Source organism: Aythya ferina, assembly GCF_964211825.1.
Source record: "Aythya ferina genome assembly, chromosome: 3".
Taxonomy (NCBI): domain Eukaryota; kingdom Metazoa; phylum Chordata; class Aves; order Anseriformes; family Anatidae; genus Aythya; species Aythya ferina.
This window is the reverse complement of record NC_140298.1, coordinates 18,807,274-18,833,278: the sequence shown is the minus strand read 5'-3', so window position 1 is coordinate 18,833,278 and position 26,005 is coordinate 18,807,274. Positions and strand designations below refer to the sequence as shown.

General features: G+C 41.5%; 1 protein-coding gene across 7 annotated transcripts in view; it reads right to left on the bottom strand.

Moving 5' to 3' along the window:
* Nucleotides 1-2,815: 2,815 nt before the first annotated feature.
* LOC311434892 (uncharacterized protein) overlaps nt 2,816-26,005 on the bottom strand; it is a 167,666-nt gene continuing 144,476 nt past the window's right edge. For 3 of the 7 annotated variants that reach the window (XM_084515373.1, XM_084515377.1, XM_084515376.1), the window contains 4 exons: nt 19,592-19,662; nt 17,368-17,485; nt 16,140-16,371; nt 2,816-4,309 (listed from right to left, as the gene is read on the bottom strand). In XM_084515373.1, the coding sequence (XP_084371499.1) occupies nt 16,145-16,371; nt 17,368-17,485; nt 19,592-19,662 (416 nt within the window). In that variant the 3' untranslated portion in view covers nt 2,816-4,309; nt 16,140-16,144. Of the gene's footprint in view, nt 4,405-16,139; nt 16,372-17,057; nt 17,486-19,591; nt 19,663-26,005 lie in introns of all 7 variants that reach the window. The other 4 variants (XM_084515379.1, XM_084515378.1, XM_084515374.1 and 1 more) reach the window with 4 other exon arrangements.

Genomic DNA, 26,005 nt, shown 5'->3' with positions numbered 1-26,005 from the left:
TGCTGCCACCTATACACTACTCCTCCATTCCTCTCCGACTAGTTTTTATCTCATTGCTCACGCAAGTTGCCGTGATGTTAAATAACGAGCTCACAGCCAGAATTACTCTGTGTAAGTGTAATAAAATTGTTTAGGCAAACTCCTCAGAGAGCTAATATAATTCTGCTCAATCTTTCTATATGACACCATTAAACCTCAGTCATCTTTCTCCCTGTGAGTTTTTTGGTTTGTAGTGCACTGTATTACATTCTCCCTGCCTGGGATCACCAACACCAGACTGGTGCTCTCCTTCTGCTAGCACTCTCCAATTTGCCTTTCAGGATTCTTTTTATGTGCCTTCCAGACTCTGCACCTTTAAGGCGCTCTCTCTCTCTCTTTTTCCTAAAAATTTATCTAGAACAAGTATAAGAAACTTTGCTTTTGTTGTTTTCTAAACAAAAGTTTGAATAAAAGTTGCATTTTCAAGGTATTTATAGAAATCTAAGTGGAAAGTGTTAGGAAAAAAACACTAAATAAAGATGCCTATTAAAATTTAAAGAGTATAAGGCTTCAACAGCTCTGTCATGATACATGGATATGTAGTGCATATCGGGTACACACGTATAATCTTAGTATTACATGTATGAAGTTAGACATACATACATATGTGACTGAAGATCAGATGTTAACACTGCCTTTTAAAAATATTGATCAAGAAAAATAAAGCTGGTAATTAATGTCATTAAACTGTGTCAAAATATTTTCTCTTTAACATAGCATTAACAATTAAGCTAGCATGAAATGTATCAAATATAATTATCATATGACTTAATGAGTCTGGTTTTCACTTTTTTTTTTTTTTTTTAATAGTCTACTATCCATCAGCCAAAGTTTTCTGTGCATGTGAAAGATGTGACAAGATGGCACAGGCTAAAGTATGCCAGGATGCATATGCCTGTTTGATCTTCACATCTGCAGGAATAGCCAACTAACTCCATCACTGGCATTCCCAGTTCAGTTCAGCCTATGATCTGGCTCCTACTGTGTTTATTATTAGATGGAATGGATGAGAATATATTCATTTTCTGCTGAACTTTTTGATGACCTTGCTCTTTCTTCCTTTCTTTCCATTTCTCATACCCCATCCAAAATTTGTTCTGCAGAAATTCAATGCTCCTGCTTTTTTTCTTTCCTCTCTTGAATCTCAATTGCAAAGCCAATGAGATTTCATCATGGCTTATATGCTCTTCCACTTGCTATCTGTAATCACAGTCATTGTGAAACTCAAAGCTAAGTCAAGAATTGTTGCCTTTTTATGGCTCCCTCTTTTATATATGTTGTGTTGGAGAGCGGTCGTTACCGCTTTTTTGTCATTATTTCTGGGCTTCACTCCATTAGCTAGTGAACAGGCCTTCTCTCATTGCTTTCCTTCAGTAAATACTGTAACATTCAGCTTCCTTTCAGGCTTGTGCTTTTAAAGAAAATCTTTGTACAATTAAAGATATGAAATTGCTAAATACAAGGCTGCATTCATTGTTCTCCCTTTTTAAAGGTTTAATCACACTTAATGGCTCTCTTGAAAACTTGAATTTTCCATGTTGATGGTTTTACCCCACTGAAAGAGTTTGCTAATATACTTTTCAAGTGTTTTCTCCTTAAATGAGCTATTCAAGAAGTTTTGTGCAGAATAAGATTGAGGAAGGATATATCCAGAAACAATTATGAAAAGGGTCCAGGGCTATCTGTTTATTCATTGGTGGAGATTCATGAGCTCAGCAGCAGTCAGAAATAGAAAAGAGAAAACAGAGGCCTGTCCAGCTTTGAAGAACACATCTGGAAATGTCTGATGTTCCTCCTATCAGACTAGTGTCAGAATAACTGTTGCTCCATCTTGAACCCTCCCAAGATGCAGCTCCTGCTCCCCACACGATGAGCACCAGTCATGGCAAGAACCAGGCTGAATGCACAGGCCAGAGAGTGAATGGTGCTGCCCCAGAAGCTTTGGTCCCGTGTGTCTTATTCCAGCCACAGCCACCACCGTGTTCTCTAAGAGCACCTCACTGAAGATTGTAGACAAGACATAGACCGGGCACTCGTGCATTGTTTGACTTTGAGGTTTCACCGTGGCTGTTTATCACACTTAGGAATGAAGCCACGTGCCCTGTGAAAGCTCTGAAAACTTCCAAACACAGCATCCCATTCACCCAGTTGCACAAATTCCTTTGTTTTGCCCAGCATTTCTGTCTTGATTGTCAAAGCCCTTCAGGGTATTGGACTTTGCTTCCTGAGATATCACGTCTCCTTCCACCAACATGACCTCCCATGACATTTGACGGGAACAGTCGGGACTGTGGACCAACAGGGGGGAAGTTTGTGAGCTTATACAAAGAAATTGTCACAGCTCTTGGATCTAGACTTCGTCATTTGCTTTTGTCCTTCCAGATAACCACTGATTCCAATATATTCAGAAAAAAAAACATTCACTTCTTTTGCTCCATACTTGTTTTCCCAAAAAGTTTATACCCCCCCCCCCCCCCCCCCCCCGCAGATTTCCCTTCCCATTCAGTATGCTCAAAACCATAAACAGTACAAACACAAACCTTAGGGAACATCTTATAAACAACAGAAGAAGAAGGGAGACAGAGAACAAAATCATCTCTGCTATTTTATTTATATGTCTAAATACTTGGCAGTCACTCAGCTACTTTGGTAATGGAGGCTATATAAGTAGGTAGGTGCAAGGATAGTGAGATGAAGATTATAAATTAAATGTAGCTGGAGTAATATTTCATCTGTCTGTCTCAGGCCTGATACCACAACATAAATCCTGAGATACTTTAGATTAGATAGATGTGATATGCCAATCTCCACTTAAATATTTTGGGTCTGCTCCCAATAAAGTTAATGGAAGTAGGATCAGCTCTTTATTGCTCCCATGCTATCAGTGAGTCTTCACTTCCCATCAAGCAATTCATGTTCTGTATTACATTGATAGAAAAGCCTCATTGTGCTCATCTCAAAGTCAGCAGATTTTTATTTTTTTTTTTATCAGTGGGAGACCCACTGGGATATTAGTGCTTTCAATTGAAACTCCCAGGCTTGGTTCATGTGGTTCAGAGCCCCTGGTTCTCACTGTGAGCAAGATGGTGCTATGGTGCAAGCAAGAGCAATGAGCTCCCCAATGCTCTTTGGCTGGAGAGACTGAGAGACACAAGACAGCTTCGCAACATCTTCCTGCTCTCCCCTTCTCCAGTCCCAGGTGTGTCTGGAGCCCTGTTGGCACCAGGACCATCAACAGCAGCTTTTGGGCAGCTCTGCATTGGGATGGATTGAAACCATCACGGTATGCGGTATGCAGCATGGGGGCAAGAGGAGATGCAACAAGAACCCCCACGCCACCTGGGGACTGTATGCTACAGGACTGCAGTCATCATACTTGGTTATGTTAAATGAGTCTCTCTGCTTGCACTCTTAGGCCATCTGGATTTGCTCAGGTGGCTGCAGTCAGAAATGGGATTTCCTAGCAGAGAGCCCAAGGAGGTGCAGGCGGAGTGCCCAGGGAGCATCCTCCCCAGGACAGGAGTTGGCTGTCAGATCACCTGCTGCTAATGACATCAATTTATCTATTAACCCTCTCGCTGTTCACTGAGGGAGAATTTTCAGCCCAGGTATCTGAATTATCACTTACTACGAACTCAAGAGATCTGCTGGTCATATGGAGCTGAACAACAAATGCTGCACATGCCTGTAGCACTTCTGGGTTTGCTACATAAAACCATATAGCTGGGGAGCAGTAACAGGGTTGTGTGCTGTACCTAACAGGCCATTACAGAGCAGGTTTTCCGCATTTATGAGTAACCATTCCTGGAGGACTCTTGTTCACGATAACAGCAAACAGTAAACACAACCCAGTGTTTTAATTGCAAAGCATTCAAACAGGAAAAGAGGAAATCCAGGGACTGAAGATGACTATGTGCCACATCCTGCCACTGGTACCCACAGTGGCCCTGTCTGGTCACTTGGGCTGCCCACAGAAGCACCGGTGCATCCCAAAGCACATGCCCCATGGGAACCCAGCACAGGCTTCAGGACAGCCGTGATTTTGGGCACTTTGCTGCAGACAGCTGCTGGATGGGCAGTAAGATAGTGCTCCAGGTGAGTGGCAAAACCCAGGTCTCTGACCTTTTTCCTCACAGATGGTTGATAGGCACGACGTGCTATCAGGTTTCTTATGACTGCAATAACACTTACTTCCTGAGTCATCCTGGGGTGGGCTGTGTCAAACGGCTTTGTCTGGTGCTCTCGCTCAGGTTTTCTTGTAGGTGCTGTGCTGGAAAATATTCAGTCTGTTATCATCTCAAATCCACCAGGAACACCACACGAGGACATCTTTAAAGGCCATGTGCTGTTCGTTCAGTTTGTTTTCTTAAACACAGAGCATAGCCAAAGTTACTGATTAATTTCACACAGTACAAGGAAAACTATTGATTTCTTGTGCCTGCTTCTAACCCTTTAAGATATAAAAATGCAAATACATTGCTGAAAGAGAGTATTTATTTATTCCTTGCACCTGCTAACACATGACTTTAAAGCAATAAGAAGCTCTTGTTTGCTTTGTTTTGATAAACTCTAGCCCATTTGGTATTTCACTGAAACAATCTGCTAGCACACTCGTTTCCACGCTCTTCCTCCCATCGAAACCACCCTTCTGCGTGCAGCTCCGGGGCCCTCCAGCACTGCCAGAGTGCACACACAAGTGGTGGACCTGCAACTTTGCTGGCAATGTTTATTTTCAAAAGACAAATATTGTGCCAGCATTAACTTCAATTAGGAGACTTATTTGACAATCTGACTACTCCATCTGATGCCTCAAGGGCAAATTTCAGCACTTTATGGAAGATGTTGGCCAAAGACTGATCTATATGAATAAAATATAGAGGAGAGAAGTTTTAATGAACATTTGAAAACAAAACAGGTTTTTTTTTCAGGGTGTTTCTCCTTGCTCCTTAGGACTCAAAAGCTGTTATTTGAGCCAACAGAAGCTTCCTAGCTAGGGGAAAATTGTAAAAGTCAAAGCGTTTCTGAGCCAAAACAAAGGACAATGAGTTCAGCTTGTACTTAGGGACAGCACAGAGGGCAATATGCGCAGGATGCTGGAGGTGTCTGCCTGTCCCTTCCCATCCCAGGCAGGGATAGGTATGCCCAGCCTCACACCAAGTCTCCCTGATGCTGCTGGTACTGGGGCCTCTCGCTCCCAAAACCCACCCCTGTGGTGGTGCAGGAGGGAGCACTGCATCATCCGCCACCCAGAGGATCGCCCCCAAAAGCACGCAGATAAAACAGAGACAAAGGTGACTTTGTATTGCTACTCTGGGTGAAATTCCTCTTTTTTTTTTTTCTTTTTTTTTTTCCTGTCTGGTGGTGTCTGATGTGCTTTTGCTGAAAAGGTTTCTATTTTGATGAGGACACAAAAGCTTGAATGCTTTTCTGAACCAGTTTGGTGGTAACTGTGAGCTGGGAATTATTCTCACGAGACTTCAGACATGCATAAATTATTAGAAAGAGACATAACCTTGCTATGTAAGCCTTAATTATCATCTCTTGTACTTTATAGTAAAGATGCAACCCCCTATAGCTCCTTTAGGGTCATGCAAATACTCCTCAGATGGTGGGAACTCATGGACTGGTTCTGAGGCCATTTATATTTGCATCTGATTCTGCTCACCCATACTTATTTCACAGCCAAACACACAACCATCTTTTTCTATAGACTTTAATTCGAAGGTCTCTCAAACCACGGCAGCTGGGAATGCTCGGTTGGAATGACTTTCTGGTGGAAAATCTGCCTTTTATAAAATCAGGATTTCTTTTATGGGAAAATTTCATTTTTGCCAGAAATTTTTTATTTTTCTATTAGGAAAATCAAACTGATGGCTCCATGGCTGCTTGGCTGGAAGGCCCCTGTCGGTTCTGTTGTCGTCTGCAGGGAGAGAGCAGAATTGACAATAGTCTTCCAGGCAGGCAGCTGGGGAGATGCAGCAGGTCTGGAAGAGGGAGGAGGGGAGGTTGAGTGCCCTGGCGCTCTGCCGGCCCTGCAGCCCAGCTGCCTCCCCAGCAGCCAGGCTAGGGGGAAGGCGAGGAGGAGGAGGAGGAAGAGGAGGAGGAGGAGGAGGACAGGCAGGCGCAGGGTGTCCAGCCCGCAGCAGCCTGCCGACAGGGCTGCTGCCGCCTGCCGCTCCCCCTTTTCAGCAGGCAGCTGGCAAGCCCCAAGAAATTCCAGTTTGTTTCCAAAGAGAGAGATTTTGATTTTAGTTCTATTTTCTGAAGAGTTCTTCCCAGGGAGGGAAAAAAAAAAAAAAAAATTAAGGAAAGAAAGAAAGAAAAAGGTACTTTTTTTTCCCCTTAATTTGAGAGGAGAATGGGGAGGGATAATTTCAAAATGACCATTTTTTCACAGAAAGGAATTCCTGTGATTTAGCCCTCTCTACCGTATACTGATAGGGAAATAAACAAACAAACAAACACACACAAACCCTATTATTTCTTACAATAATTCATACACTGTTAAAAGTACAGTGCAGGAAATAAATGCACCTGTGGAGAGGGCCAGCAGAAGAACAACATTGGTCACATTTAAGATGTATTTGGTGAGCACAGCGCTGCCTTGTTGAGCACCAGCAGTGCCAAAGTCCTACTAAAAAGTCCCAAGGAGCCCTGTGCCTTTGTCCATCACTAGGCAATAACTGGAGAAACAGATTTCAATCAAATCTTGTAAAAGCAAAGAGGAAGTGTAACCGGATTGACAAGCTTTAGTCTGATGCAGTTTGGAATGGCTGACTGATAAATCCTAGAATTCAGGGATTTTTATGGAGTCGGTCATAGACCTTTAAGTGTAACATAGTGAACGTGTCTTGCTATAACATAGATCATAAACTGGCAGCTGAGCTCGTTTCAGGCTGTTTCACAGGCTGCAAAGCCTCTTCCATTGTGTGTTTGTGTGTATTTCTCACCCTTCCTGAATGTGTTCAAGTTATCCTCTATTTAATCCGCGCTGACTACCAGCAGTAGAAGCTGTAGCTATAATGATGAGAGGAAAACATATAGTCACTTTCTGACTCTCTAAAAAGTGTTTAGCCTCAGTAATGAGTTCTGGAGGGCGTCCTTTGAGATTTCACACACAAACACATACAAAAGCGCTCCTATTGTTGCAGGACTCATTATTCTTCAGATCTATGCAGATTTTTCTAAAAGAAAAAGACCAGGAGTTTTGAAATCTTTGAATAATTAAGTTCACTAAATCAGATAGATGAAAGATTTCAACAAGCACCCTTAAAGAAAAAAAAAAAAAAAAGTTAAATTGCATTTGTCTACATTCCAATAATCCATCCGTGATTATCCTATAGATACTGTGCAGCATGTGATTCCAGTATTGATGAAACACCAAAATGTAATGGTAGCAGCGCAGAACAACATCAGCAAAGTAGAAGAGCAAATATGACTTTAATTGTAGGCTCTCTATTATTATTTTATAGTGTAGGCTTTTCGGATAATTTATTAATACTAACAAAGATGAGTGATTTGGAGACTGCATATTTTTTATTTCTAAGGAGTCATTTTATTTGATAATGACATTAAATATTAGAAACTATAACAGCTGGTGTGTTTATCCTTACTTGAGTGTATTAACCTCTTTAGCCCTTTTTTCCAGAAGAAGGATTCAGCATTACAGATTTGACTGTCAGCTGCAGTGCCTGGCGGCCCGTTGGATTGGCATCCTGACAGAATCGAAAGTCCAGTGCTGCAAGTAAACATGGATGACATTGCAGATAGATAGAACTGGCTGACTTGAGGCACCTGCAGCTGTTTGCACCAGAATAAAAGCAAAGGTTGTGGTCGCTGGAGTGGAAAAACACTGAATATACCTCTAGTTATTTTGCCTGGGAATTTCCCCCGCCCCCCCCTCGCCACCACCTTTTTTTTTCCTGGTTGTACATTTTGGAACCTTTCCACTAAAAGCACATTAGGCTGAAATACCTAAGTGAAAAAATCCACCAGACACCGGAGGGTTTTACAACCTATATTTCTCCCCCCTTTTTTTCTTATATTCACTGAACAGTTTCCCCACCAGTTTCTTCCTGGTAACAACTAGCACTTCACCGGTGTGAATACTGGTTTGCAGCAAAGGATGCAAACACTGAATAGCCATAAGAAATAATTCTTAGCAGCTGATTATTTTTTTTCAGTGTTGAATAGCCAGAAACACTTCTCAGCAGCTGATTTTTATTTTTTTATTTTTTTTTTCTAAACTTGGCATTCGCACAGACTGCCACAAGTGACAGAACAACAGCAACCCAAACCATTTTGTTCTGTAGAAAAGCTCTTGATCTCTTAAGCATTCCTGCTTCCCAGGACAGGTCTCCAAAGTCCTTAGAAACGAGGAAGGCAGCACTGGAACTTAATAGCTGCTCTCCCTGGTATCCTGCGATCGATCAAATTCCTCACCAGAATATTCATTTCTGTAGCATCGCGGATCTCTGCGTGCTTTACCAACAGCAATTAATTGCCATAATCCCCGGTAAAGGTATTATATCTAGTTCACCAGTAGATAAAGTGACGCACAAAGAGCTTGGGGGACTTGCCCAAGGTCATGCTCTGAGCCAGCAATGATCCGGCAGCAAAGACCGGAGGCCAGGCGGCTGGCGGGGCGATGCGGTGCCGTGCCCGGCTGCACAGGCTGAGCCACGATCAGCAGCCGAGCTGACGAGGGGGTGGCAGAGGTGGGTACGGCAGACACGAGGTGTTTGATGGCTGGTCTCTTCCCCTCTGCCACCTGCATCCCTTTACAACATCAGATCATTTACATTTTTAAAGAAAGTGTATTCTTTTTCATCATGGGCCGCTGGTGAGCCTAACGCTATCTTTTGTGCGGCACCCCCGCTAACAGAGGTGGCGGAGTATCAATCACAGCTTTCCCTGGGGTCATACCTTACTATGCTGGCTCTTGATCAGAAAGAAGCAGATGGTTATTTACAAATAAAATAATCAAGACCTCAAGAAGGTTGCTTTTTGTTTTGTTTTGTTTTGTTTTTCCCCCCCCCAAGCCCTCCTACAGATGAGGCCAAAATAAGGTAAAGTTGCTAGTGTCCCCTTCTGCCAGCTTTCAAGGACACTGCCTGTCCTACCAGCACCTTTAAACGCGTTATCAGTTAAATTTGCCAAAGAAACGTGTGGCACCTGACAGAGTAGAGTTGCCTTAGATTATTCAGTGGCTTTCATGAGAATCTGGCACTTAAACCACAATGTGAATTACTGCTAGATTATTGTGCAGGAATATTGTTATCTGCCATACACTACGTGTTTGCAATCAGTTCTTTACTAGCAATGCACAGACTGCCTTTGAATCTTTTTCAGTAGCCATGGTCACCCTCCTTCTTTATGTAGTGTTAAGTGTTATTCACTTAGCAGTAAAAAATGAACAAAAGAGAAGAAAGCAGGTGCTCTAAGTTTACTCTGCAGCCAGCTGTCAGGAAGACGTACTTTACTTATTTATTTATTTTTGCAGAACATAAAGGGGATTTATTGGAAGTGTTTGGAAAAAAAAATATGAAGCATACATTCAATCGGTCCTTTTTGTAATCAATAAGGTTACTGAAGCAGAAAAAACTATAATGAGTTGTCACAGAATTTGAATTCCCACTTGCTTCCTTTTACATGTATTCAGGCAGAAAATCATCATGGAAAGCTGAAGTTGGGAAGCAAGGTCTGGCTATGACTCTTGGGTTGGGTTTGGTTTGAACTTACCAGGTAGCATTTGACCAACAGCTTGTTGAGTGTCAGGGACAGGCAAAAGCCTCTTGTATGGGCAGGATAAGTGACAGTCATGGAGGTGCAATTTCCTTGTGATTCAGGTGGGGAAACCTCTCTGGTGAGGTACGGCTGATTTTGCTTTCAGATGTTCAGTCACACCAGCATGTCTCTCTGGGAAGACTGCAAATTTCTTCCCCCTCCAACTATTCAGCATTGGCAACAAAAGGTTTAAGTGTTCCCAGCTCTAACACAAAGAAAAACAGGGCCCAGCACATAGACTAAACACAGCACTCTCAAAGGCACCTGGAGAAGATGTCGTCATACATCTCAAGGATTTTCATGTCCTCCCCTCCTTTCTAGTGCACGTTGAGAATTTTCTAAAAGAACTGCCATAGCATGAAAAAAGGAGGTGTAGAAGTGCTGGGCCACCTACTCCAATGCTAGGATTCCTTCCCCAGCAGAATGGTAAGGCTTTGTCAGAGTTCTCTGGTTTCTACTTACACCTGAGTCAGGATCTTCATGCGACAGTACAGGATGCTGTGTGTGGGCTGTAGGTTGCTATGCTGCAGATGGGGATGGAAATCTGCTAGCATACATGCAAGTTGTGAACTACCTCATCTTGAGGCTTAAACGTAAAAAAAAAATTGTTGAAGGACGTACATCAAAATTTTTAGCAACAAAATCCTGCCCTCACTTACATCAAGGGACATGACTGAGGAACCACGGATTTAAGGCACACTCCAGCTAACATCATTTTCATCCCTCAAATCATTTCATTCAAGAACTCCCCAGCATGGTAGTGGTGGTTCAGTTTGTTCTCAGTTTATCTTTCCTAGTTCTTATTCATGTGCTTTTTCTTACCTATATACCTGTTACTTTTCAGAATATTCCTCTCAATATTCCATTCCATCAATATTCATCTTTAGAAAAAAAAAATCAAAATGTTTATCCAAAAGTTAACAGTTTTGATTTTAAAATGCCATGGTACTTCATGGGCTTGTAGCTCCTGTGTTTCCCAGTCTGATGTTCCGCTAGCTGTTTGGTTCCATGATTCTCTGGTCTCACCGGGGACCTGCTGAACAACTACTATTTATAAGGATATATTTATTAGATAGAGAGGATGTTCTGATCTCAGATTACAGACCAACATGGGAAAGATAGGCAGAAACTGAGAAACCAAGTAAGAAATTAAGGTGTCTGAATTTAAATTTCTATCAGACAGCATAGCAGCTTTTAAAATACATGCTCACAATCATGTCCAGTTGAAAACTAAAAACATTTCACTTCTGTGGTCTCACCTATTTAAAGAGAAAACTTAAAAATTTCCATGGCAGATAGTGTCATGAAACACAAAACCAACTGGTCACCCTAAACAGTTTAAAATGGAAAATTTCTGTCCAGCTCTAGGTATTGTTCAGTCTCTCTCTCTGAATGTTTATGAAGAGTACCTTCTCCCTTCTCCATCATTACATCCTGTAGTCCTTTTGCAATGGGGATTTAGACTTCAATCGAGATGATCAAGTCAAAGTCAGAGTGAAGAAAATTCTTTCTCTGAATGGTTGTAATCTCTTCGCTGTTTCTCTTCTCTGTCTTATTTATTTATTTATTTATTTATTAATCCAATCACAGAATTCAGACGGGGAAAATACAGCATGTTGCCAAAATCACATAAATTTTAATGGGTTTCCTGTTCACTTAACCCCACATCAACAGTGTGACCTTGCTAGCCTCAACCATGAACCACTAGGGTGGGGAGGCCAAGAGCAGGGTGGATCTGGACTCACTCCAGTGCCGATTGCACAAAAGGAAACGTGGGATGTTTCATGGGATATTTTTGAAAACATTGGGTGTCTTTTTCAAGACACTTGTGCCCTAATTATATGGACGGTGGCAATAGATTTGGTAACCAGTCAGCAACCACCCCCAACAAGACTAACACACAATTAGTACTTGGGCAGTAAATGTTACTTGAACTCTAACTACTATACTAGTCCACATTTCTTCAACATATCCTGAATTTTTATATGGCCTGCATGTCCAGGATATTTACACACTTCAAAGTCCTTAATGTATTTGTCCTGCAAGGCAGAGAATTCTCATTATTGTTAGCAGGAAGGAAATTGAGGAATATCAAAAGACTTAAGAAAAAAAAAATAAAGGTGTTCTAGTGTTGCAAGACTTAGAGGCACGTACTGTTAGTCCAGAAAGGACAAACGTGATGATCTTCTCTGACCTCTTGTACAACGTAGGCCATGTAACTTCCCCAAACCAGTTCATTTTAAGTAGAACAAATCTTTTAGAAAAACATCCCATCTTGATTTTAGAATTTCCACTGGTGGAGAAAGTGCCACAACCCTTGGTAATTTGCTCCAAAGGTTAATTACACTCCCTGAGAAAAATGTGCACCTGATTTTTAATCTGAATTTGTCCCTATAAAACTTCCAACCTTCAGAGCCTGTTATTTTACTGACTGAAGAGCCTTCATTTTAAAAATTACATTCCCCATGGAGGCAACTAGTGTGGGATTATCTCATTTAACTTTAACCACACAAAAATGAAGCATCTTGTCTCACCTAGTGTTTGGGGATCCTCCTGTAATCAACTGAGAGAAAAAGACACTACCAGAAGGCAATTCATTGCAGCTATCTCCATATGGGATTGGTTGTCCACTGGAGGTATCTAACTTCTGCATTGAATGCATAAGGATAACAAAGCAGTGAGCCTAGATTATATTCCTAGCTTTAAGGTGGGGAAAGTTGGATAAAAGAAATCCCTTAATTTTGGGTTGTGACCAGCTCACCTCGTTAGTTATCTATTTACTGGGCAAAACACTGTGCTCATTAAGCTCTTCATGATGAATCTCCTCTTTGAGTTCCTTGCCCGTTCTTGGGAGTTTTCTGAAGTTTTTTTTTTTTTTCTCTCAATGCTCCTCCATTTATCAATGCCCTTCTTGAGCTGGGACTCAGGGTAGGACCCTGTGCTCCCAAAGGGGTGGCATTAATGCCAGTATCAGTGGTGAAATAAATCCACTTTGCTCAGATCTTACATTTGCTGCGGAACATTCAGTGATTACCGCTTCTAGGCACCACGCTGCGCTGGAAGCTTCTCTTTTGCTCATTATCCACCCATAATGACTCCTAAGCCTTTTAAACAGTCACACCTAGAACAAATAAAGTCCTGTAAAGGCTTACCTTTGCTGTTTCTAGACAGAAAACTTTAGAGTTTGGCCAGTTTTCCAAAACATCTAGCTTGCTCTTTATCAACCACACATTCATTTTATTGTTGTCAACTCTCTGAGTGTTCGTATGGTCTGTAAGTATTACCTAGAGAGACAGCTTTTTTTTTTTTTTTCTTTCAGGACATGGTTAAGAATGTTAAACAGCTTTGCATCCAGAACCTTTCTCTGCAGGACTCCAATAGAAACACACCTGCTTAATGACGCTTTCCCATTTACAATTGCACATCGAGATGTAACAATTAGCTGTTTTTTAATTCATTTGATGTTTGCTGCAATGATTTTGTAGCATTCTCATTTCTTAATCAAAATGTCAGGTGGTACCAAGTCAAATGCCTTACAGAAATCTAAGTACATTACATCAGTGCTATTACCTTTCTCAACCAAGCTTATAATCTCATAAAAATGATATCAAGCTAGTTTGACAAGATCTATTTTCCACAAACCCATGTTGAAAGGCATTAATTATATTACCTTCCTTTAATTCCTTATTAATCAAGTCTCATATCAGCTGTTCCAGTATTTTGCCTAGGATCAATGTCAGGTTGACAGGCCTATAATTACTCAAGTCATCCTGTTTAACCTTTTTAAATATTGGCTCTATATAGGCTTTCTTCTAGCCTTCTGGAACCTCCCCAGGGCACCAAGATTTGTTGAAAATCATCATTAATGGTTCAGAGAGCTCCTTTGCTAGATCTTTTAAAATTCTTGGTTAGCTTCTGTAGTCTCTGTTATGACCATATGTCATTATTGCTGGGGGAAAAAAAAAATGTCTGGAAGTTTCGCAAGATACTTAACAGATCTTCCAGTATTCAAATGCCTGCTCAAGCTTGGCTGGCAGTGAGCTGCTCAAAGAAAGGAAAAACACAGAAATACAAATGCATTTTTCCTCCCTGCCCGGGTCACTGTAAATACCACTTATTCACATGAGAGCCTGTAAATTCACATGAACACTTTCCACATAGCCCTGCCTTGAAAAAAGCCATCGTCTGACCCCACCACAGTCTCACAAATAGTGGCAGGCACTTTCAAGGAGCGTCACAAATTTCTTCCAAGAAGCTTTGCTAGTACTGCAGTGCAAGCCTGGTCTTACACTCTGCTTCATCCACCGATATTCAGTACCCTTCACCCTTTTGGGGTGTGGAGGTTTCCCTCTATATGCATCACTGCATGGCTGGGCCTAATTCAGGCTGTAGATGGACCCCAGCAATCTGACTAGTACAATTAAGTTTGAAAATACTTGATTCTGATCATTTCTATGGGATAGAAAAGGGACTAGCTTCTGCATATATTAATTACTGTCTGAGCAAACAGCACATACAAGGAAATGGAAAAAAAAATGCACTGGTTGTTATTTTTTAATACAGAAATATTCCAAATATTCGGTTGTAAGATATGTTTCCAAAACACTACAACTTACAAATTGACACTGCAACCTTATCAGCAGTGGCTATTGCATTATTTTGATAAGGGAACTGATGCTTTTGTTAGAGTCATTAAAAATACCATAACAGAAGTGTATCCTGTTGTAATTTTTAAATTTCTTCACTGAAGTCCAGTTTTAGTACTCAGAATATTTTGTTTTGTGGGTACCCAGACCATCTTCCGATGGACTGAAGAGCAGGTATGTCTGTGTTCCTCTTCTCTTTGAACTAGCAGCTTCTGTGTCGCAGGCAGAAGGAGTGTTTTTAATTCTAAGTGGGCATGCCTAATTTAACTCTGCTGGTCATTTAGCTAAGTTGTGCACTGAGATTTTTTTGTGAACAAGTAATAAAATGCATGGACAATTTTCCACATAAACATTTTCTGAGTTACTTGCATACCATCTGAATTCTCTACATGTTCCTTCTAACAGATGAAGCCCCTAAAGTTTTTGTTTCTGTTGGTTTTGGTATTTTGTTCAGGTATCCTTGAGATTAGTTAATGAATTAATTATTTTCTAAATTGCCCTGTGCCAATGCAGCTCATAGCCAGGAAGCATGAAGGTAGGGTTGGTTGAAAAGCTGACTGAAATAAGCAGAGTCTGTTCAGATGTGTGTGTGTACATAACAGATACATAGCTAGATATGGATTTATCTATCTGTAAATTTATATATGTGTGTAGACATAAGTCAGTTGGTTAGATTATTATTTGGATAGAAAGAATATCACCTCAAATTTAGGAGGGAAATACTACCAAAAAATTGATGAATGTTTTAAAATTAATTCTTAACATTGAATTGTAAAGGTGTGTTAAGTAAAAGAAGATAACATTAAAAGTATTGTACTTTTAAAGTAAAAAAAAAAAAAATAAAGGCATCCTCTTAGCTAACGTTGCACATCTGGCTGCCTCACTGCAAAAAGATGCAGCAGGAAGAATCATTGCCAAGAATGGCAATAAAAGTGTTTAGATGCATGGGCCTCCTTCCTTCTGTACTTTATGTTAGTTCACATGAAGATGAGCAGAAGTGTATGGATTAATGACTAATCTACATGGGATAAGTCTGAGGCTCCTAAATAAACTAATGCAGTAAAGGTAAAAATGGAAGCACAACTGTTTTACATATCATATATTTAACCTATGCAACGATAACAGAGAAGATGGTTATAAAGGCAGTAATGGGACACTAATAATGACAATAGCTGAGTAACCACCAGCAGTTACAGAAAATTATATGAACACCTAAATATTAAACTAGGGAACTTTTCCTTGGTATCCACATGTGGCAGTTTAGTTTTTTTTCCAGAGCTGTTTGTACCCTTGTTGGAGGCAAAATATCTAACCTGATAAACTGTACTTATCCAAAACTATTTCCTATGAGATAAATTTCTGCTGCTCACCCAGTACCACATCGCTAAAAGTGTACAGTTACTTCACATTTACCTGTTACCTGAGCCAAAGCTCTGCAGTAACAGTGCTCCCTTTATTGAAGGAGCATCGTTAATACTGCAGTTAGCTCAGGGCAGCAGTCATACCTGGGGAGCAGTGGGTACCGTGAGCTGAGCAGACCACGTGTCAATGTTGGCACTTTCTTGTTTACAAAATGCATCAGTCACAAATAAAAGTTGCTGTTTTCAAAAGCTTTGCTTTGGCAATTCACACATGTGGAATAACAGTCGCAAACCATAAATGTCATACCTTTGTCACCAGGATTTGAAGAATTCTGCAGGGTTCCTGCTTGGATGCAAATCCCAGTAGTCGCACCTCCTGCGATTCACATCAAATAAACTTTGAAAAAGGTTTTGATTTTGGCAGCTGCTCTCAAGGCTAAACTTTCTTTCAACTCTTGCCATCCCAGTTTGGGGAAAGCTCTGCTTCTTCTGCACAGAGGTCTTGGCTTCCATCTTCCCTGCAACCCTGCCTTTGAAACCTAGCAGGGAAACTGAAAGTTAGTGCAAAGCCTTTCTTCCGAAGGTGAGTCCCTTTCCTGATTTCCAGTAACTGCTAGTACCTTGTGACATGCTGACAAAGTTTGCCTTTTCCCACAAACACCTCAGAATAATGAGATGTGTCAAACTAAACAACATTTGCCTTTTGTCAGGCATAATCTTTATTTTTTAATGTTTAATGTCTTTCAGGGCTCCTGGGAAGAGCTAGGTTGGCAGCCCAGGCTCAGCTCCACATAACAGCTACAGTCAGGCTGCTGCCAAAGGAGCTCCTCCACATGGTCCCACACCTGTTCCTAATGTGGTGGGGAGAGCAGGGACCACTGGACAGTGTTTCTCCTATGTCTCTTCACCCCACAGGCTGTCATCCACATGCTGCAGGGGCAGAAACCCCACTGCACCACTGCGGACCAAATCATACATGTCCCTTCCGACAGGACTAGGACTGAGTCTGAGGAGCAACCTCTCACCAGGAGCTGTGCAGGGAATCCTGCTGCAGAGGCTGGGAGCTGCCACCCAGCATGGTGTCACCCGCCCCCAGAGGCAGAAGGATGGAGGAATCACAGTAACCTTGATGGGAATCTCAAAAAAAAAAAAAAAAAACAGTGCTGGGGAAATTTGGCAAGACATGGAAGTCTGCACAAAACACCTCTCGCCCCTAGATCCCCACCTGTCTGCAGGCTTCTTATTCCTCCTCCAGAAGAAAACAAAATGTTAAAAGAAACAAGTTCACTTCAGTTCAAGTTTCCTCCTCTGCTATTTTTCTTGTCCTTCAGGCTGGCACTGTTCAGCCTCTGCGTTCAAGCACCACGCGTTCCCTCTAGAGCACAGTTAAGAAGCGCACACATGATCATTTAAGTGCACACTTTACTTATCTATCCTTAAGAACACAAAATAGACCGAGGAAAAAAAGACGATGTCTGTATGCTCATTAAAACACTTCCAGCCCAGGGCAAGGATTTGATCAAAAGGATTCCTACCAATGGAAGGGCATGCTAGAGCCATTGTAAGAAGTTGTGTGCGAGCGTCCGCGTTCCTTTCCTTTTCTTTCTTGTGCCCTGTCCCTTCCACTGCCACCTCCAATCTCTTTTCTTCCAGCTGGGGGAACAGAAGAGATTTCAATTCCTTGATGACAATTGTGTCCTTTGAGCAGCCAAAGCAAAAGGCACTTTGAGTTCAAATGAGACTGTGACTTAAACCAATATTAGCCAAGACCAACACATGTTTATTGTAATATAAGTAACCTTCATTCTGATCAGCAGGTTTTCCTCACCCCACTGCAGTTTTACTCATTGCCTCTTTTATTCTTCCGAAATGAATAAATGAAATGGCTGCACATTTTTATTCACAGCAGTGGGTTTTAGAACTTCAAATCAGAGAGGCGTTTTGATTTCAGAAATAAACTCCAGAGGAAACAGTTTCAACCAGAACTTTCATTTATTTTTTTTTTAACCAGTTTAAGGTAACATCAAAACTCACCTTTCCAAAAAAATGAAACCTCACAGCATTCTTTTAATCCAAATTAAATAAAGTGTCATCCCTGTGTCCTCTTCCTTCATATTTAGAGGGAAAGAAAACTATCCTGCCCATACTTTAATGGTTTTGTCTGCAAATCCTAAATGCTCCGCTGCTTCAAATTTCAAATGATCTTATACAGCCAAAGTCTCTTTGGTGTCAGCAGCTGCCCAGGTAGCAACACAACCATGAGAACGCTGCTGATCAGAACAATGAATGCCTGATCTACAGATGTCATATCAAGGTAGAAATCTTGATGAGCATTGTAGTGACATTACAAAGTGGATTACACATGCTGTATCTGGGTCAGAGAAGGAGTTATTTCAGTAAGGTCAACAAAGTGCTTCTGACCAAACTTATTTTTCTACATTTAGAGAGAGATGCTTCTGTTTGTTTCTTCACGTTACATTTAATAACAATATTGTCTCTGTACTTCTGTATCAGTTTGCAAGCAAAGTTAAAAGGAAGGCAAACCAGCCCCATGCCTGGTGTTGCATAATTTCAGATGCCAGGTACAGCTCCCTGGTCTTCTCCCCTTTGTGGCCAGGGGCCTAGCCACTGTGTCCTAGGCTCTTAAGTGAGCTATGTGTTTAAGGGGTCTGTCCCTCAGTTTGTTCCTACCCTCCTTCCCCACCCAGCGTGAGGATACAGGTAGAACCTCCTTGCTTTCCAGCTGTGTTGGGTGTCGAGGAAGCAAATACAGCAAGGTTGTAAGGTCCTCAGGTACACCAGCCCAGTGGCTGTGCAAGTCCCAAAATACCTAACTTCGAATGTTTGAGGCTCTGTGTAGTGAACACCTCACTGTACAGCACACAAGACACGTCATCTTGAACCACCTTTCCCAGAAATGGACAATAGCCCAAAGGCTAGGGGAACTCATAGAGATGGCAGACAGGAGATGAGGTTGCTCTGTTCTGGGAACACAACAGTTCAAACCTGTTGGCTTACAGCACTGTGGATGCGAGGTAGGAATACCTGCTTTGTGAGTTTTTTTTTTGCTGTCTCAACTTCTTTTCTCATTTTAAACTTAAAGATTTTTTTTCTTTTATTCTTATGGAATTTAATGCAAACCATATATACATGTATATATATATGTGCTCCCCACCACCACATATATATGTGGTGGTAGGGAGCTTGGGGTGGTCAGACTGGCAAGCAGCAGGCAAAAACTTCCCACCCAAGGCTGTCAGCACAGCATAGATTTGGGGAACCATCCCAGGAGGTCCCATCCAGTGAAGGACATTCTGGAGCCTGTGCCCATGGTGTGCCCAGGCTGTACCTCAGGGTGCAGGGCTGAGGGGACTCTGCTCTGCTTCACCCGGACCCAGGAGCTTGGGTGCTCATCAGAGCAGGCACCCCAGAGAAATGCCCAGCTTTGGTCCATGCCAGTGAATTTGAAAGACTGTGAGGTCGCTCAGCAGACTAACAGGTAAAATAATGGTGCAGTTGCACCCTCTATGAGCCACCGGTATGGTTTTGTGCTGATTACTAATAGTCAGCCAGCTGTATTGACTTTGATACATGTCCTCTGCACTGCAATAGGTGGCCTAAAACAATAGAGACAGACCTTAAACTGAAGCATGGGGCAAGCTCTAAATAACTTAAAACTAAGACTGTGAACAAAACCTCTTCCAACACTGTTCATTTTTACTTGTTTTTAAAAAGAAAAAATAATTGGGGGGTACTTACTTGAGGTATTGGGAATCCTAACGTCACAAGTCCACACGCTAAGTCTGTAACTGAATGCTGAATTATCAAGACTGTAGAATTGAAAAAAAAAAAAATATATATATATATTACATATATAAAAAGCTGAGAAAAATTGTTGAAGAGTTTAAATAATTGAAAGTAAACAAAATTGTTTCTTTTTCCAGTTGCTATCCAACATATCAAAACCTGTAAAATCTCATGGTGGTAATAAGAAGTGTATTCTGCATTTATTTCTCTGTGATGACTGTATGCTTCATTCAAGGGCAGAAGTACATGTATCAGATACATTAGATTCCTGAGGGTATGATCCAACACCCATGGAGGACAACTAGTATTATCCCATTGACTTCTACAGGCATTCCTTCAAGTTAATGTCCTCCTGGTGCTTAATTACCTTCTTTAATAGATAATTTTGAACAAACACCTTTGTTTTAAAACATTGATGGTGTTATATAAAGAATGAGTTTATTTGCTTTTATTACAGTGTATGGTTCTTTTTCTATCAATGTGCTGTAATCCACAGTTTAACTCTGATGTTAAACAGTCAACTTATTTAAGTGGGAAAGAAAAGCACCCCCCCACTTTGTTTTAATAAGGCTTTACCACATACATAAATAATGGCCACAATTTGTTTCCATTAAGAAGATAAGCTTTCTTCAAAGCAGTTCACTATTTAAGGCTTTATATTTTTCCAGCACTTGCACAAGGTTGCAACAAACCTTGACTTATTTACAGAGAGATGTCGAGTGGAGATAAAACCACTTAATAATCCACCAGTTCTTGCTAAACACATTTTCTTTCCATGCCCTCTCTGAAAGCAGGTAGGATAGCACTCTTATTTAGAATACTCTTAAATTACTTGGATATCCTTTTATTTTACTGAAAGCTCTTTGAACTAAAGGCTTTACAGAACAGTTTCAATAAATGTGGTTTATGGCTTTTCTTAACAAAATAATCCTGAAAGTGTTTAGGGTTAAAACCATTTCAAAATGATTATACTCTAACAATAGAAGAATCAACAACAATAGCATAAACAAAACAAGATGTGCCTCTTTGAAGGAAAGTTGACCAGGTGGCCCCAGTGACAGAAAAAAAAAACTTCTGATTTTGGGAACTTTTCTCAGATATGCAGCAGCAACAACAACAACCAACTGCCCCAAATGCCCCAACTTCTGAGGAGAAAATATTCCCATCAATAGAAACACCTGACCTTGGCACATCTGAGTGCATTCCAGCTTTTCTCTGTGTTTGTTCACAAGGACTGCGCTTGAGTGGACACCCGCTCACAGCGAGACCTGACTCAGTAAAACTGATATATTGCCGCAGGGAGCCTAATGTATTTATCAAAATTTCCCCTTCCTTTGTGTTCAGCTGCTCCTTGAATGTCATAAGGTTGCCTTTTTTTTTTTTTTTTTAAGTGTTCATTTCTTTTTATCATTGCATTTGGTGCAGTTCTCAGGCAGCCTTGCAGTATCTCTGTTCTCTCTTGAAACGTGTCACTACAAGTTGCCTTTTCAGCCCTGCTGCTGGCCTTGGAAGCCAAAGGAAAGTCTCCGTGTGCCTCTGTCAAGCTTTTGTTCCAGCTCTCGCTACCCCACTCCCAGTTGCACATCCCTGTCTCAGGATTTGTTTTATTATTTCAGTCACAGCACGCTTTCATCATAAATCTCTCTCTCTCACTGGAGCACCCGGCCCTATCCCTGCCCCGAGGGCACTGATGCTTCCCAGGAAGAGAGAAGGAAGTCTGCCTCCTTCTCCCTTACATCTTCATCTTCTCTCCCTGCAGGGTTATTGTGATGACCTTCTACGTGCCAAAACAGCCACCCAGGTGGTGAGACAGTGAGCAGGCAACTCCAGCTCTGTGGTGTAAGTGGAAGTTCAGAAGTAAGGAAGAGTTTTGACTTGGCCTAACTTCAGGACTTAAATAGCTTAAGTAAGGAGTATATTCCCTGTGTGTGGCTGCTGGAGACCGCAGCAGGTGAGGCAGACCTCCGAACCCGGAGGAGTTCGTGCCTCTTTATTAACCCTGCGGGAAATGTGGTGAACACCTGGAGTGTTACTCATCAAACACCTTGCACAGCTCCCTCCCCCCGGTCACTGCCTTTGTCATTTCGCTAAGGAAAAGTGCATCTCTGCCCACGTGAAGGGGGGCTGACCGCCATGAGCCCCACGCCTTCCCCTCCAGGCTGCCGGCAGCGAAAGCAAAGCAATCAGCAGGTGCTGTTTGCAGACGAGGTTTGAGAAAATCTCCCTCTGCCCCCTCCTGCAGGCTCTGCACACATGAGCACTACGCGGGAAACAACAAATACAGCATTAGTCATTTCCTCCTTGCTGCCAGCTGCTGATGGTTTGCATAAGAAGAACCCTTGGACTTCAGATTATTTCTTAAAACTCCTCTTGCCCCAAATCTCTCAGCAAACATTCGCTGGAAGGGCGCCTGCTCGGCTGGCCACGCGCTACTCCTCGCAGCACCCAGCACCAGCCTGCACATGTTCATCTTCACCTCAACAGGAGGCCTCACCCAACTGCCTACTAAGATTGTGCTTGTGAAGAAGCCCTGTGCTCGTAATTGTAGTTAGGTTAAGGCTTAGCTGCTTCGTTTGTGATTAATGCTTAGGTTACGGTGGCATCTACAAATTTCAGTTATGGATCAGGGCCTGTGTGACACAGTAAGGCTAAGTGACAAAGGAGATGGCCTTTGCCCCCAGAAAACAGATAGTCAACAAGGCAGTCAGGAAACAACTCAAGTGTAAAAAATAAAAACAGGTGGGATGAGCCAATAAAAAAAAAAAAAAAAAAAAAAAAAAAAAAAAAAAAAAAAAGAACAGGTTGAGCAAAGAAGCCAAAGCCTCGTCTTCACAAATAAGATTTAATTTTGATGTGACACTTGCTTCCCAATCAGAAGGTGAGCACTCCATGAACATTGTTCTTTGTCTGCTTTGGAGCATTTTGACTCATTTCTCATTTGGCATGAATGTGATTCCTCAAGCCTTCTTTTGCCCTCCTCAGGGAAACATGAGCCTGGGGAGACCTGGCATTGGTTTCTCCAAAATAAAACCAACATTTTGATCCAAGTAATTCCTATGCTTTAGTACACAATATTTCTTATACCTTGAGAAGATCTTCTGTCCAAAGCCTAACACCTCCTTTACCTCTTCACGATGAGGTGAAACATTCCCCCCAGGTAGGTGGGAGGATGGCAGCACATCCCGCGGGGTATCTCCTTGCTGTGGAGTGGGATGAGTGATGGTGAAGCCCAAGTTGGCAGGATGAGGGGGAATATTTCCTGATCCTGCTGGCTGGTTAGGAAGATCAGCACAGTTAGCACAGCCCCAGGACAGGCAGAGAGCTCTAAGACGTTTCAAGAAAAAGAAAAAAATCTGTAGCTAACACCAACACATAAACATATCCTTAGGAGACAGTGAGATTACAGCAAAAATCAGCCTTATTTTCTCCTTAACCACATGGTTTCTAAGATCATTCACTAGAAGAGCAAACGTGTTTGTGGTAAAATGAAGCCCCTGCTCTCATTCTGCCTTCAGCATGGGCTGGTTCTGAGAGCACATCCGTAGGAGCCTCCTGTGAGCTCCATGCCCTTCACCACACACCATTTTATACTTTGCCAGATTTTAATCTCAACTTGCCACCTCTCCACTTTTTCTACACACCCTTCTGTATCAGATGCCTCCTCCTTCAGTTAGTTTATATTCTTCCTTGTCTGGTATTCCACGTAAGTTTTATTCTTTTGTTTTGGTTTGTTTTGTGTGTGTGTGGGGGGGGGGGTTGTTTTGTTTTGTTTTGTTTTTTTGTTTGTTTGTTTTTTGTTGTTTGTTTTGGTTCATTTTGCATTCCTTTCGTGGTGAGTTTATTACTGGGATTGTGTATAACTCTTAGGCATTACTCTTATTTAATTTATCCTGAAAATGTATGTATGTTTCCTCTCTGTCACCATGTCATCCCTGTTTGAATGCATTTTCAATTTCTTACCTCAAATAAAATGGTTTTATGTAGTAAATTGCAAAATCTGCATTACTTACCTTTACAGGAAAGACAACTCTTGCTTCAGCCCTACTTATAAATCAGTCACTTTTTTGAAAAATCTGTTCTGACATGGGGCAAGCTGGTAGGAGCTTTGTGATTCTCTTTAGTGTTTCTTTTTCTTCACCCTCCCCCCAGCACCACAGTCCCAGGAAATTATTGTCTGCCTCTGAACCTGCTTCCCATCCTCTAATGTGAGCACACCGAGGCAGTGAATCCATTAATGTTTCTGGCTGTCTACCTATGCTGTCAATAAATCATGTTCACCATATCTCCTTCAGTGACCCCTTGTTCCTTACATACTTGAGTACTTTCTTATTATTTATGTTAACCTCCTCTGCAATCCTACTGCATTTTTTACCTGTTCTTGCCTTGTCATTGTTTTACTGTCTCATTTTGCAGTCATGCTCAAAACCTCTTTTTAATATCTCACATGCAGCACTTCTCACATATTTGTTATATATTTGTTCATTAATCATTGGGTTTGGAGGACAAATCATGTTCTACACTTGTTTCCCTTTTGAAAGTAAATCACAGATCTCTCCATCTTTGCTTCCTTCTAAAATATTCTATCAATGTTAATCCTAAAATATGATTTGCCTCTGAATTTGGGCTGATCATGGACTTACAGTCCTTAACCCAAATAAAATTACCTTGCCAGGAACAACAGAAGTTAAAATAAAAAATGAAGTTACATGAATGAGTTTTCTTGCTGAAACAAGAGGCCTGCAGAATATTTGTGGAAATATCTGCGGATATTTCCTTGGGACAATTTTATAGGTCTAATACAATGAACTCTATTTCTAAGTTCTACAGTCTAACATATTTTTGTTGGTTTGTTCACTTTTTAATTTGCGGGTTGGCCTCTGCTTTATATCTCCTCACTGCAGTTCCTTCCCTACCTCCCCATCTCTACATATAAGTGGAAAGAGTAAGTAGAGTTTTGCACACAAGTAGAGATACAGACACATGGAAACACATCATTTGAGTTACCCTCTTATATTCCTATAGATGATTCTGACAGTGTTGTAGTAGAACTGGAATGTCCAATACATCAAAAGAAAGATTATTTTCACAGTATTCATGCCAAAATTGCAGATGCTGGTCTTTGTAACCACTCATGCAGCTGAAGGCAAATGAGAACTAAATGCATATTCCAAAGCATAAGGGAGTATCCTCAATATAACTCCTCTGACAACATCATAGGCTGGTATGTCTTTTGATACCCACAGAAAAAGGGCAGCTGCTCAGTGTCAGGCTAGTATTGTTTATGTGTGAATGAACTTTCCATATTATATTTTCTAATTATGTTATGCTGATATTTGTTGTGAATTTGGGAAATAGTCTTTGGCTACAAGTACAGCAGCACTAGGGATCACAATTCTAAACTGGGTTTTGCCTGTGTAGATTAAGACACACTGTCAGCTTCTGATACGTTTTCAAGTACTATTGCACACTCTTGACAATACTTGATCAAAAAGCAATGGATAATTTTGTATCACATGTTCAATAATATATATATGCTTCAGGGCATTCTCTCTCCTGTTAGATCTCCCTACATATTGATCAGCGTGCAGCAAAAGGGGACAAATCTGCAAGCAAGGAGTTTCTTACTGGAATTCACCTGGAACCATTCAATTCTGTGACCTAGCTGGAGCAATGTCTTTCTTCAACACTGACATTTATTATTGATAGATACTGGAACAAGGTGCAGGGGACAGCCCCATCCCAGTCTGCCAGAAGCCCAGCAGATATGGCAGTAATGAGGGAGGTAGGAGACAACAGTCTGTCCCTCCTTTACCTAACATAATCAGGAACATCCTACAACCTAAACAGAGGCCCTGATTGTGCAGGCTGGCTGTAAACTTCATCCGGTCAAGCTTCATCTGGTCACTTCTAGATGCCTTCAATATAGGCTTCTACATCTGAACCCATCATTCATATTGCCTTACGGCTGCTGGAGAAAAGAAGGAATTGTTAGCAGACACTATTTAAGCTTTCAGTATGACTGTTGCTCTCCATCAACTATAAATGGAGCCAAATGGGGTGAATCATGGGGTCAATCATCTGGGGGTGATGGAGAGGTGTAACTTGCACCTCAGCAGCTGAGGAAGAGGTCTGACCACTGACCACTCAGTCAACTTTACAAAATGAATGAGGTGGAGGAGGAAAGGTAGAGGCTCATTCCAACACCTATCAGTACAGCCAGCTGCCTGGATCAGCTGCCTTTCCCTGATCTGTGCTGCTCTGTTCCTCCAATGTCATTTGCCCTTCTCTGGTGTGTGCAGACCACTTCCACACTAAGAATTTGCTGGGCAATGCCATTTCCTGGTCTGCTCTCCCGCTTGTTTTTAT